The following is an 11,004-nucleotide window of genomic DNA, read 5'->3' on the forward strand; positions in this document are numbered from 1 at the left end:
TCTTTACCAAAGCTGTGTGTGCTGCTATTACTTTACTACTGGCAACTCCACGAACTTCCCACCCCTTGTTTTTTTCCCTATTTCCAGAATGGTTTGTTGCTTGGGTTTTGTGTGTGTGCTCCCATTCTGCCAGGCGGGTGTTCTTTTTGAATGAATGACTTAACCGCTCGCGGCCAATAGGCGCTGGGCCCTGCTTAATATTCAGGAGCCCCTTGTCCAGTGGCAGGGCGAGGAGGTTGTTTTAAACGGCAGAGCCCCGCAGCCAATCAGGCCGCTCTCGTAGGAAGCCAACGCGAGGCTGAGCCCCATCTACTAGCGCTGAGTCTTAGCGCGTCGTGTGTGCGCCTCGCTCTCTTCCCTTGCATATCGCCTAGGTTAAAGCGAACAATACAGGTAGGTTTCGTGGAGCACTTTGCAACTTTTTTCCAGGGGGGGCGGCTGCTTTGCTAGCCCTTTTTAATTCCCCCTTTTAAGAACAAAACAACGCGCTCCATTTTTAATTGGGGGGAGGGAAAAAAATCTTTTGCATTTTTATTTTATTTCAAAAGATTTCCCGATTTCATTTCTCTTGTCTCTCAATATCCCGATCAACTTTTATCTCTTGGCTTCGCACCCACCCACCCGTCTTTAACTAGGCGTGGGAAATCAAGACTTGTCCCGGATCCTGGTGTAAATGGAGCTCGGCTTAATTTTTATTTATTTATATTTATTTTTAATGAGGTGGTGGTAGCAAAAAGGAATGGGGGACGGAGGGCGACGGCGCACGGCTAGGCTATATATAATGCATTCTCGTTTCTTACTCTGCAGGGGGGGGGCGGGATAATACAGATCCACACACAAAGTAGGTGCCGGGGCGGGGGGCACGCGTGGATTTTCCGCTGGTGCATTAACTTCCCCCGCATGGGCTGCGGGGACCTCCCGCTTAACGGGCATGCCAGCCCGGTTCCCCGCTTCTCCTCCACGCGTGTCGCCTCCTGCCCTGGGCTCGCCTTCTTGGGGATCCGGGGGTGGGGGGGAATAGAGGAAAGTTGCCTTAGCCGTGCGCATTGCTGGTGCCTTGCTGTTTATTCTGCATTAATAATGGCTGTCGCTTTAGCATCTGACAGGGATAAGCTCTGCGCGTCCCGGAGAGAGAATGGAGAGATGATAATACACATCTCTCTTCTCCCCTCGCCTCTTTATTCCTTTCAACAACATTTTTTTAAAAAAAATTGTATGTTTTTGTTCCCTTTCCCTCTCCACCTTGCCTCCGATCCGTCCCGAACCTTTCGTTTCCTCCCCGTCTCCTTTTCCCCTGTCCGAAAAGGTGCCCCATGTCCCCCTCCGACTGCCGCTAATCCCCGGACCGTTTCCCTTTCGCCCCTTACTACATTGCTTTTTGAGCTGAGCTCTTGTGTGCATTAATATGGCTGGCGTTTCGGTGGCACCGCTGAAGGAAGAAAGACGCGTAAAGGCAACAGAGAGGCGGGGAGGGGGAGCGGCGCTGGGAAAAAAACCCCGGTGGGACCCCCTCAAAGCCCCCAAACCTTTCGCTTCCTTCCCCGGTCCTCCTTCCCTATCCGACCGTGCCCTTGGCGGGCTGTTTTGGGGCTGTTTTGTCTATTTCCTGCACTTTTCTCTCCTTGCGCTTCGGCGCGGCTGTGTGCTGAGCTAGGGCTTGTAATGGCTGCATGGCAGTCTTTGTTATACAGGCTATTGCGCTAAGCAGGGACATGGGAGGAGAGGGGGGGTGGCTGCTTCAAAGCTGCTTTTCTCCCCCTTCCCGACCCTCGGGGGCCCCCAGACCCCCCTCATTGGAAAGAGGAGAGCTTTTTCTACAAGGCTGGCTTGTTTTGGGGAGCCTTGGTGCTTCGGTTTCCTTTCCTGGGGGGTTCATCCGAGCAGACGGGTCCCGGTGGCTTTGTTAGGGATAGCAGTCTCGCTGCCTTGTAGAGAAGCCATTTTAGCGAATGGAGCTGGCTGGCTATGGGCGAGGGGGGAACTCCATATCCCTGCCTTAGCAAAGCACCAAGACTATAGAGATAGCTATAGCAAGGGCAAGAACCCCGCCGCCTGCCCCAGCTCCAGCCGGCTTTGCCCCCTAGGGCTAAAGGCACCCCGTAGGAGAGCCGAAGGGGTTATTTGAGGGGTACTTTCTTTCATGAGTAAACATTACACAAAATGGAAGATGAATTATTGGTGTCTTTGGTGACCTGTCGTTTTCTCTCCCCCCTTCTCTCTTTTCACCCAGCTTACCGGAGCCTCTCCAGCAAATATATAGCAATCCCGGGCATATCCCAGCTGCGTTCGCTAAGGCAATAAAAGGGGCTTTTTTAAATGCAAGTTGCCCCAATGTAGTAAAGCAAAATGAAAAAGGAGGACGCGGGGGGGGGATTCCCCCCCAATGACCTTGGGGGCGGGGGAGTAAGGGACAGAATTATTTTATTTTTCTTGAAAAAAGAAAGGCATAAAGAAACGAAATGTGGGTGGGTTTTTTTTCCTCCTTCCTAGGAAACTTTTTCAGACAGTCATGCAGCCTTTTAATAAGGGACTGAAATAGGATTTTTTAAATTAAAAAAAATCTTTTTTTTCCCAAAGAAAGGAAATTTGAGCTCTCTTTTTTTGAGCTTTCTTTTTTTTTCCTGGGGAGGAAGAAAATTAATTCCAACTTTTAAAGACAGCGTAGTACAAATAATTATTTTAAATAATTATTTTTTTTAAAAAAAAACCACGAGCAGTTTTTTCTCTCCTTTTTAACCCCACTAATGGTTGCTTTTTCAGGAAACGAGATGGGTAAGGTGTATTCATATAAAAAAAGTTAGCAACTGCTCTGGAAATTAAATAAACAGCGACCAGCCTGACATCAAAAGTATGATGTTGCTTTACCAAGATAGCCAATCTTATAACTCACGCTGTAATAAATAAACTCCTTAAACATATTTTAAGCTGTTTTTGGAGATAAGGGTTTTAAAATGCTAAAGTGCCTACAGAAGATGCATGACAGCTACTCTGACATGAAATGCATTTTATTTTATTTTATTATTTTATTTTTAAGTTCTGAAGAAGTAGCAGGGGAGTTTTCCTACTGGGTGGGCCAGCCAAGGAATGCAAGTCACAACTAGGTATACTGTATAGTATTAGTTAACCCTTTTAATACTTTGGTATTATGGGCTAGTTCACATGTGTGCTTCACATTGGAACTTGGGAAGCTGCCTTCTGTTGAGTCAAGTCCATCTAGCCCAGTGTTGTCTTCACTGGCTGGCAGCAGCCCTCTAGTTTTTCTGAATTGGGTGCATTCCCAGCCCTACCTGAAGATCCCAGGGATTGAACCTGGAACTTTCTGCATGCATAAAGATGCTCTACTATTGAGCTATGGCCCTTGGCAATCAAATGTAAGCAAATCAACTGGAAGTTGATGCTCAGTCAAGTGAAAATACCATACAATAATGATGTGGGCAAGCCAGCAGAGGACTTGCATGATGTCCATGTCAACTCAGAAAACACACACAACTTCCCAGTGGACAGAAATGGGCAAGTTTTCGCTGAGAACTTTTAAAAGTGGTGCATGCATGCATGAAAGTGCAAATACGCTTTGGGCAATGCAACTTACATTTTCTTGACTGGTATACGCAACATAAATCGTCTGTTGCGGTGGTAGGTGGTGATCTTTCCAAATGTCTTTCCAGGGAGTAAAGATGGCTAAAGGTGACCCGAAGAAGCCGAAGGGGAAGATGTCTGCTTATGCCTTCTTTGTTCAGACCTGCCGTGAAGAACACAAGAAGAAGAATCCGGAAGTTCCCGTCAACTTCGCAGAGTTCTCCAAGAAGTGCTCAGAGAGGTGGAAGGTACTGGTTGCAAGACCCAAATTCTTACACTTGCAATAAAGACAGCAGCCTAATAAGAGAAGAAAACACACACACACACTCTTTCAGCTTTAGGAACAAAAGCAGCCTCCATTAATTCAACTCATTAAGCCCCCACTTTGAGCTTTGTGGCACTCTTCTCAATTAATTGCAGAGAGATTTGCAGCCCAAGTCAAGAGGTCTAAAACCCTGCTTGAGCCATCGCTTCCAGCAATGAGTATTCATTGGGCATTGCCAGAAAACTTTCAAGCATTCCTTATATAATCTTGGAGGCTACAAACTTATATATGAGAATGGAAGTTCTCAGGAAGCTGAATTCTACATCCTTTGATTTTAAGGGTGGGAAGGAAACATGGCCTTTTAGGGACCCTGGCCATGTTGGCTGAGAGGAATTGGAGTTAGAGCCCTAAACATCTGGTGAGCACCATGTTGGCTACCCATGCTCTGTTTTGCTTGGAATGGCAGCATTTGCACAGGTCTAGCTATGGCTGATCTGTCAAGAAGATGGTCTTAAAATCAACATACAGTGTACGAAAGGAACAAAAAGAGGGTGCAAGCCACCATATCTAGTCTAAATTTGGAGCTTGTCTCGTGTACAAAGTATGCATCAGTGACCTGGTAGTCCTACAGACTTGGGCGGGGGCACTTGGAAGGTCATTTCTGTGTGCACATGGCTGAGGGCATCTCAGCCATGTTTTTGGAACATAGGAATCTGCAGTGGCACACCGTTGGCCCACTAGGCTAGTGATGCCTACTTGGGAAGGCAGCAACTCTGCAGGGTCTCTTTCCCATCCAATAAATTTGTGCCTGGGACCTTCTGCATGCAAAGCAAATCTTGATCTATGGACCTGCCTTTGTTTGTGGCTCTTTTGGGTGGGTGGGGGAAGGCAGATGAGTAACTTCCTGCGTTTGCCTTTCAGACCATGTCAAGCAAAGAGAAGGGGAAATTTGATGAGATGGCTAAAGCTGATAAAGTGCGGTATGATAGAGAGATGAAGGATTACGGACCAGCAAAGGGTGGTAAGAAGAAGAAGGACCCCAATGCCCCCAAACGGCCACCGTAAGTAACTTCCCTGCATAAGTATACATACATAAACTTACTTCCAGATTCATTAGGTAGTAAGATGCAACCTACATTCAAACAAAGTTAAGAAAGGAACAAGTAGATTTGGCAGCAGGAAGCCAAAACAGACCACTGGTCCACCTAGGCCAGTATTGTCTACACTGACTGGCAGTGGCTTCCGGGGTCTTTCCTAACCCTACCTGGAGATGCTGGGGATTGAACCTGAGACCTTATGAATGCTAAGCATGTGCTCTACCACTGAGCTATCCTCCCATACCCCCCGGGATATCAGACTGAAGCTACAATAAAACACCTCTATTTTTTTTAAAACAAACCCTCTTCAGAGCTGGCTGCAACTTCTCACTCTGCTGCTTTTGGTGAGAGTTAACCCATTATCAACAACAAATGGTTAGAAAGACTTGAGAGTTTTCGAGATAGTCATGGAACAGCAACAGCAACAAAGTTAATGCTTTTGAAGGCTGCTAATGCCTGATCACTTAAGCTTTAAATCTTGGCACTGAGTAGTTGATTGAGAGTGGCACCATTTGCCACTTACGTGACTATCTTGGAGGTGAGGAAAAGGAGCTTGAAATCTTGACTTCCTTTAGTGACCCTGATCTCCTAATTTTAATGGCGCTCCAGAGTGCTCGGTGTGCCACATAAAATGTAGTGTTTAACAACAGTCCTGTAAGATGAACCAGAAGTCGTGTCTCCATATGACCGGGTTGGTTGGGGATGGGGGTGCTGAGGACGAGTGACTTGCCAAGGCCCATTTAGTGAGGTTTTGTTTTTAAAAAGTAGAATTTAAACCCATAAATTCCTAGCTCCTGTCTAGGTTATATCTTCTCTCACTGGTTTCGTTCTAGTCAAAGTGTTAGGGATTTCTGCTACCTCACCCCACAACAAATGCCCTATAATAGTGAGTGCGATGCTAAAACAGTAATTAAAAGGAGTTGTGCTGTCTGCTGTGGGTATAAGCCTCAGACTCGTGAACTCCTCACTCGATTCTCTGCTGAGGTACAGCTGTGAGCAGGAAATGGGAAGCCTTTGCTTCCAGTCTTGCAGCAGCCATTTCCAGGGCAGCATTCAAAGCCAGGGCTAGGACATGCAACGCTAAACCTCTGTAGTGTTGCGTCTGAACCAAGTAACTGTGGAGAAGAAGCTGCTGTTTTTAAGACCAGTTTTTTTGAAGTGTAGGTAAAAGACCCTTGGCCCACCACACCAGCTCTCAACTGTGGTTTGTCTTCTCCCTCCCACCCTCCACAAGGTCTGGATTCTTCCTGTTCTGTTCAGAATTCCGTCCCAAGATCAAATCCACTAATCCTGGCATCTCCATTGGAGACGTGGCAAAGAAATTGGGTGAAATGTGGAACAACCTCAGTGATGGGGAAAAGCAGCCTTACAACAACAAGGCTGCAAAACTGAAGGAGAAGTATGAGAAGGTAAGGTTCAGGTGGCTTCTGTCCAAAGGGACCCTTGTTTGCATTTGCTCCCAAAACAAAACTTTGTCTCATGGCAAACACTTCAAAGCAGACTTCTCCAACCTGGTGCACGCTCCAGGTGTTTCATTGCACTACTAGTTCCCTTCAGCACTAGCTAGCACAGGTAGGAGGGCACACTAGTTTGGCGAAGCCTGCTTTAGAGGTGAACTGCGGTGTCCCCAGTTTGGAGTATTTCCCAACTTAACAGGGCACTCCAAGCCAGCTCCTTAACTGGGAACAAATTCCAGTGACATCTGCGAATGCAAACTTACCAGGAAAAGGTGCTTAAAGGCATCTCTCTTGGCTGTCTTGTCTCCAAGGCCTTCTAGCACCGGCAATGTATGGTATGCTGGTTTTCATGTCACTGGAGGAAACCTAGGCTTTGGCTGGATTGGAAGTGTATTAAACCCACCCCATCCTGGAGGCTCAAGGCAGAAACAAATTACTGAAACGCTCTCAGTACTGAACATTTTAAAGCTTTCCTAACTTGCCCTGGCTCCTAGAAGCCAGCATGCTTGTTTGCTTTTTTATAAGAAAGTTGTAAAGCTGCAACTTCTTTTTCCATCTCTTCTCCATCAGCCATCACAAAGGAACAGTGATGGGCTGTGCTAAAAGGCTTGAAAGCTTCATAATTCTAAGTAAGAGAGTAGGAAAAGCCCTGTAGTGCAATCTCCAGAGGTTCAACCAGATTCCTATAGGAAGCCTGCAAACAGTACCTGAGTCTCCACAAGAGGTGATAATCCCAAGAGGTGGTATTTTAAAACATTCCCTTCCTTTTCCTCTTCACAAAAGGGAGTTGCTCAGAGCAGCTTACAAATATAAAATAAAGCGTAAGAACAGCCGCACTTCCACCATTAAGACACAAGTTATCAAAGCTGAAAATGGCAGCAGACCCTCCACAAATACCAGCATTTGAATCAGTTCAGTACAATTAAGCATCAACACAATTCAAAAGCTTGGGGAATGTTTTTAGTTGCTAGAAGAACACAAATAAATGAAGAGAGGTAAACATTGCTTCTTGCCACAAGGAATTCTGCAGATGAGATGCCACCACATTTCAGAAGACAGTGGTGTATGCAAGAGATGTGCAACAGCCAGTCTTAAAAAGATGGTCAGATTCGCACAAGAGATCCCTAGGAACAATAACACAATCTTGAATTGCACTTGGAAATGGACTGGTAGGGGAGATGGGTACATACAATTCCACATCTATTCTGTTAGTGAGCAGAGAACTGATACAGAGTTCTGATCTGTTTTTGTTTTTTATAAAAAAAAACAACCCCGAAAAACCGTGTAAGGGGATTTTTTTGGTGGGGTCTAAGCTCTAAAAAGTTACATGCATTGGAAGGTTCTTTAGGCATATCAGTTAGGTGTAAAATTACTATGGGAGAAGAGGTGTTCTGACTTACGCAAGTCAGTAAAACTCTTAAGGGAAAAGCAGCAGTTAAGACAAGTTTCCAAGGCTATTGTTAAAAGCTTTTGGTTAAATACACACCATTTATATAAAGCACATGCTTTCCCTCCCACAGAATCTTGCAAACTAGTTTAAAGCTGCTGGGGATCGCAGCTCTGTGAGGGGCAAGCTACAGTTCCCATGACTCTTAAAAGTGGTGCAAGTGTGTTTTTAGTATATGGTGATCCATGTGCAGAAGGGACCAAGCATGAGTCAGTTGAAAGGGGCTGCGTCACATAAGTACACATACCTTACCCATTAAATCAGGACCACCAAAGCAGATCTCTTAAAGTAAACCAGTTAACACCCGGCACATTGAACTGGGGCAGGAAACATACCAAGAACTAAGCTCCCCAGAAAAAAAATCTGTTTCTGTGGCCCTTACTCTAAACTCGTAGCTTGCAATTTGGAGGTGCCTCGTGGCACCTCTTGTAAGCAAAGAGGCAGGGAGTGTCAATGATCAACTTGTTCAGGAGCTGAGAGTTCTGGGGCATCTTTGCTCTCTTCTTCCTAACAATCAGGGCTGGAGATAATGCAACTTTCCTTAGCTCGTGTAAACCTGTATAGTTGGAACGAGGAACATGTGGCTGTCCAGAGGCTGTTGGAACCCCTAGCCAGCACACTCTGTTGTCAGGGCTGATGGAAGTTGTTAGTTGAACATCTTAAAAAAGGGGACCACTCCTGCTCTTTTTTTGGAGGGGGGTTTACAGAATTTTGACACCAAATCTTGACTTTTAAAAAGCGCAGAGTGTGACGTTGCTAGCTAGATGCCTAGAGCTCCTTGGGTGAATGGGAGGCAGTCCTCTTCATGCTGTGCGGGGGGGTCTTCCCTCCTGTGTTGCATTACGCACATCTCCAGGTGGAGTGGCATCTTGGGGGTGGGGGGTGCAAGAAGCTTGGGGCCCCTTGTTCAAGTGGCAACCCACCCACTGTTCTCTGTAGGCAAGCCATTGTTTCTAAACACAAGTGTTTATAGCCACTAAGGACCATCACCAGCTTCCAACTAAAGAAGTTGCAATGTTACAAAGTCAATCCTCCGTACTGACGGTTTTGGTGTGTGTGTGGTTTTTTTTAAAAAAAAAGATCCACACTCATCCTAGGCATCTCCCCGTCCCTCGCAAGGGTGTCCCATGGGTGACATGTTCAGTAGCGCTCTTACCTTCTTCCATGTGAGAGAGGCTATTCTGAGTCACTGTCCCACTTAAAGGGGGTTGGGGTGGGGGGACATCTGCTGATTATGCCAATGCCAGTGAAACTCACCCTCTTGCTGTTGCAGGATGTGGCTGACTACAAGTCTAAAGGCAAGTTTGATGGTGCAAAGAGTGCTGCGGCTAAAGCTGCTGCTGCAGCTCGAAAAAAGGTAGAAGAGGAGGAGGATGACGAAGAAGACGACGAGGAGGAAGATGATGAGGAGGAGGACGATGAATGAGAAACTGTATAATACTTGTCTCCATGTGAATACCATAGAGTAGGGGAAACACCATTTGGAAAAAGAGAAAACAAAACAAGGCACCTGTTGCTTAAGACGGTGTCTTTATTTGCCCTTTTTATTAGGCTTAAATGACACAATTTGGATTCTGACCACACCATACGTAGCTCCTTTGGGGAAGAGAATTTCGAATAAAACATGCTCTAAGGGGGGGAAAGAAGGAAGGAAGAAAGCTTAAAAGCAACCAAACCACAGTTTACGTTAAGTGGCCACGGGTTACACCCTGAAACTGTAACAAAGTTGTACATATTTCCAAACATTTTTAAAACGAAAAAAAAAGAAAAAAAAGTGGGAGCAAGGTGCTCTCGTGTTCTCCTCAACTCTGTGCACTTTCCTGTTGGTGTAACAAAGCATTTAAAAATGTTTCTCAAGCATCTTATTTTTTAATTTGTAAGGTGGTGTTTTAACTATATGGTTATTGGCTAGAAAATCCTGGGTTATAAAACTGTACATATCTATAGTTTGTAAAAACTAGACAGATTCTTGTGGTTCATGCTTTGAGCAGTGATGCCCTCAGGGTGGGAAGGCAAATGACTCACTGAAGGTTGTAATGTTATTCCACAGAGGGGTCGTGTCTCAAAGCACGCTCTACGAAATTAGATCTATTTACACTACAGTGGGCGTCCATTTAGCTTAAAGTTGTCTTTCTGTATATAGTGAAACTAGCATTCTGCGGCCATTCTTAGTTGTGGAAGGGGAGGGGGGGACTTCAACTGGCATGAGAAAATGTATGGAATCTTTTTTTTCTTTCCCTTTTTTTAGTTAAGCGGGGTAGTTTTTAAACGGAAACTGTAGGTCTCTTCGTTGTCAGCTTAAAACGTGAAGAGAGGGCGCAGAAAACAAGTTCAAAAACACTCTGTACTTAAAAAGAGAAACAAAAATTTGCAAAAACGTTATGTTGGTTTTTTTTGTATGTTTAGAATGCTGAAATGTTTTTGAAGCAAAAATAAACAGTATTACATTTTTCAAACCTCTTGACAATATTCTAAAAATTTTCTGCTTTGAACAAGGTTCCCTGCAGCAGCAGCAGCAGCAAAAGGAAACATTAGCAGTTCTGGCAGTGTCAACCCAGCCAGTGGACCAGGTTAAAACTTATAGCAGATATTTTTTCCCCCACTTTCCCAAGGATGAACATGAAGTACAGTTTCAATGCTGGTCTAGGAAAGGTGACTACTTGAGTTAAAGATGCTATGCAAGTTTGAGTCTCTTACTCCTTTGAAAGTAGGAGGCTTGTGACCTTAAATTGTGTGAATTACCACCATTTGGAAAGGTAGGTGACTAAGGGGGAGCAGATGTTTCTTTCTAGCTGTGTTGGGTACCTTTATAGCCCAAATGCTATGCTTTGTAAATATTAAAATGTGCCTTTTTTGTCCTGTGTTTAAACTGTTTCAGACTTGTGGTGTTTTCCTGCCTTGTCCCTTGCCCACCAGCAGCCAGGTTATGGGTGGGAAGAATATTAGATGACCATAAGTATTCATCATTGAATCTTGGCCACCTTGGTGCATGGGTTTTCAGCACTTCTACAGTGCCCTTTGGGTGGGTGGGTGTAGGGGAGGAAGGAGGGTTTAAAGTGCTATACTTGGTTGAGGAAGCCAAATTACAGGATAATCACTCCAGATCTCACGACAGAAGTTGCTGAGCATCAGCTCCAGTTGTCTCTGGTATTTTGGCCATCC

General features: G+C 45.2%; 1 protein-coding gene across 1 annotated transcript; it reads left to right on the forward strand.

The window, feature by feature from the left end:
• Window positions 1-333: 333 nt before the first annotated feature.
• Window positions 334-10,705, forward strand: HMGB3 (high mobility group box 3). Its single transcript, XM_035113265.3, has 5 exons — window positions 334-393; window positions 3,666-3,824; window positions 4,763-4,902; window positions 6,173-6,347; window positions 9,116-10,705. The coding sequence occupies exons 2-5, from the start codon at window positions 3,675-3,677 to the stop codon at window positions 9,266-9,268; spliced, it is 618 nt and encodes a 205-aa protein (XP_034969156.1). The 5' UTR covers window positions 334-393; window positions 3,666-3,674; the 3' UTR covers window positions 9,269-10,705.
• Window positions 10,706-11,004: the final 299 nt, after the last annotated feature.

The sequence above is a fragment of the Zootoca vivipara genome, chromosome Z2 (assembly GCF_965207765.1).
Source record: "Zootoca vivipara chromosome Z2, rZooViv2.hap1.1, whole genome shotgun sequence".
Taxonomy (NCBI): Eukaryota; Metazoa; Chordata; class Lepidosauria; order Squamata; family Lacertidae; genus Zootoca; species Zootoca vivipara.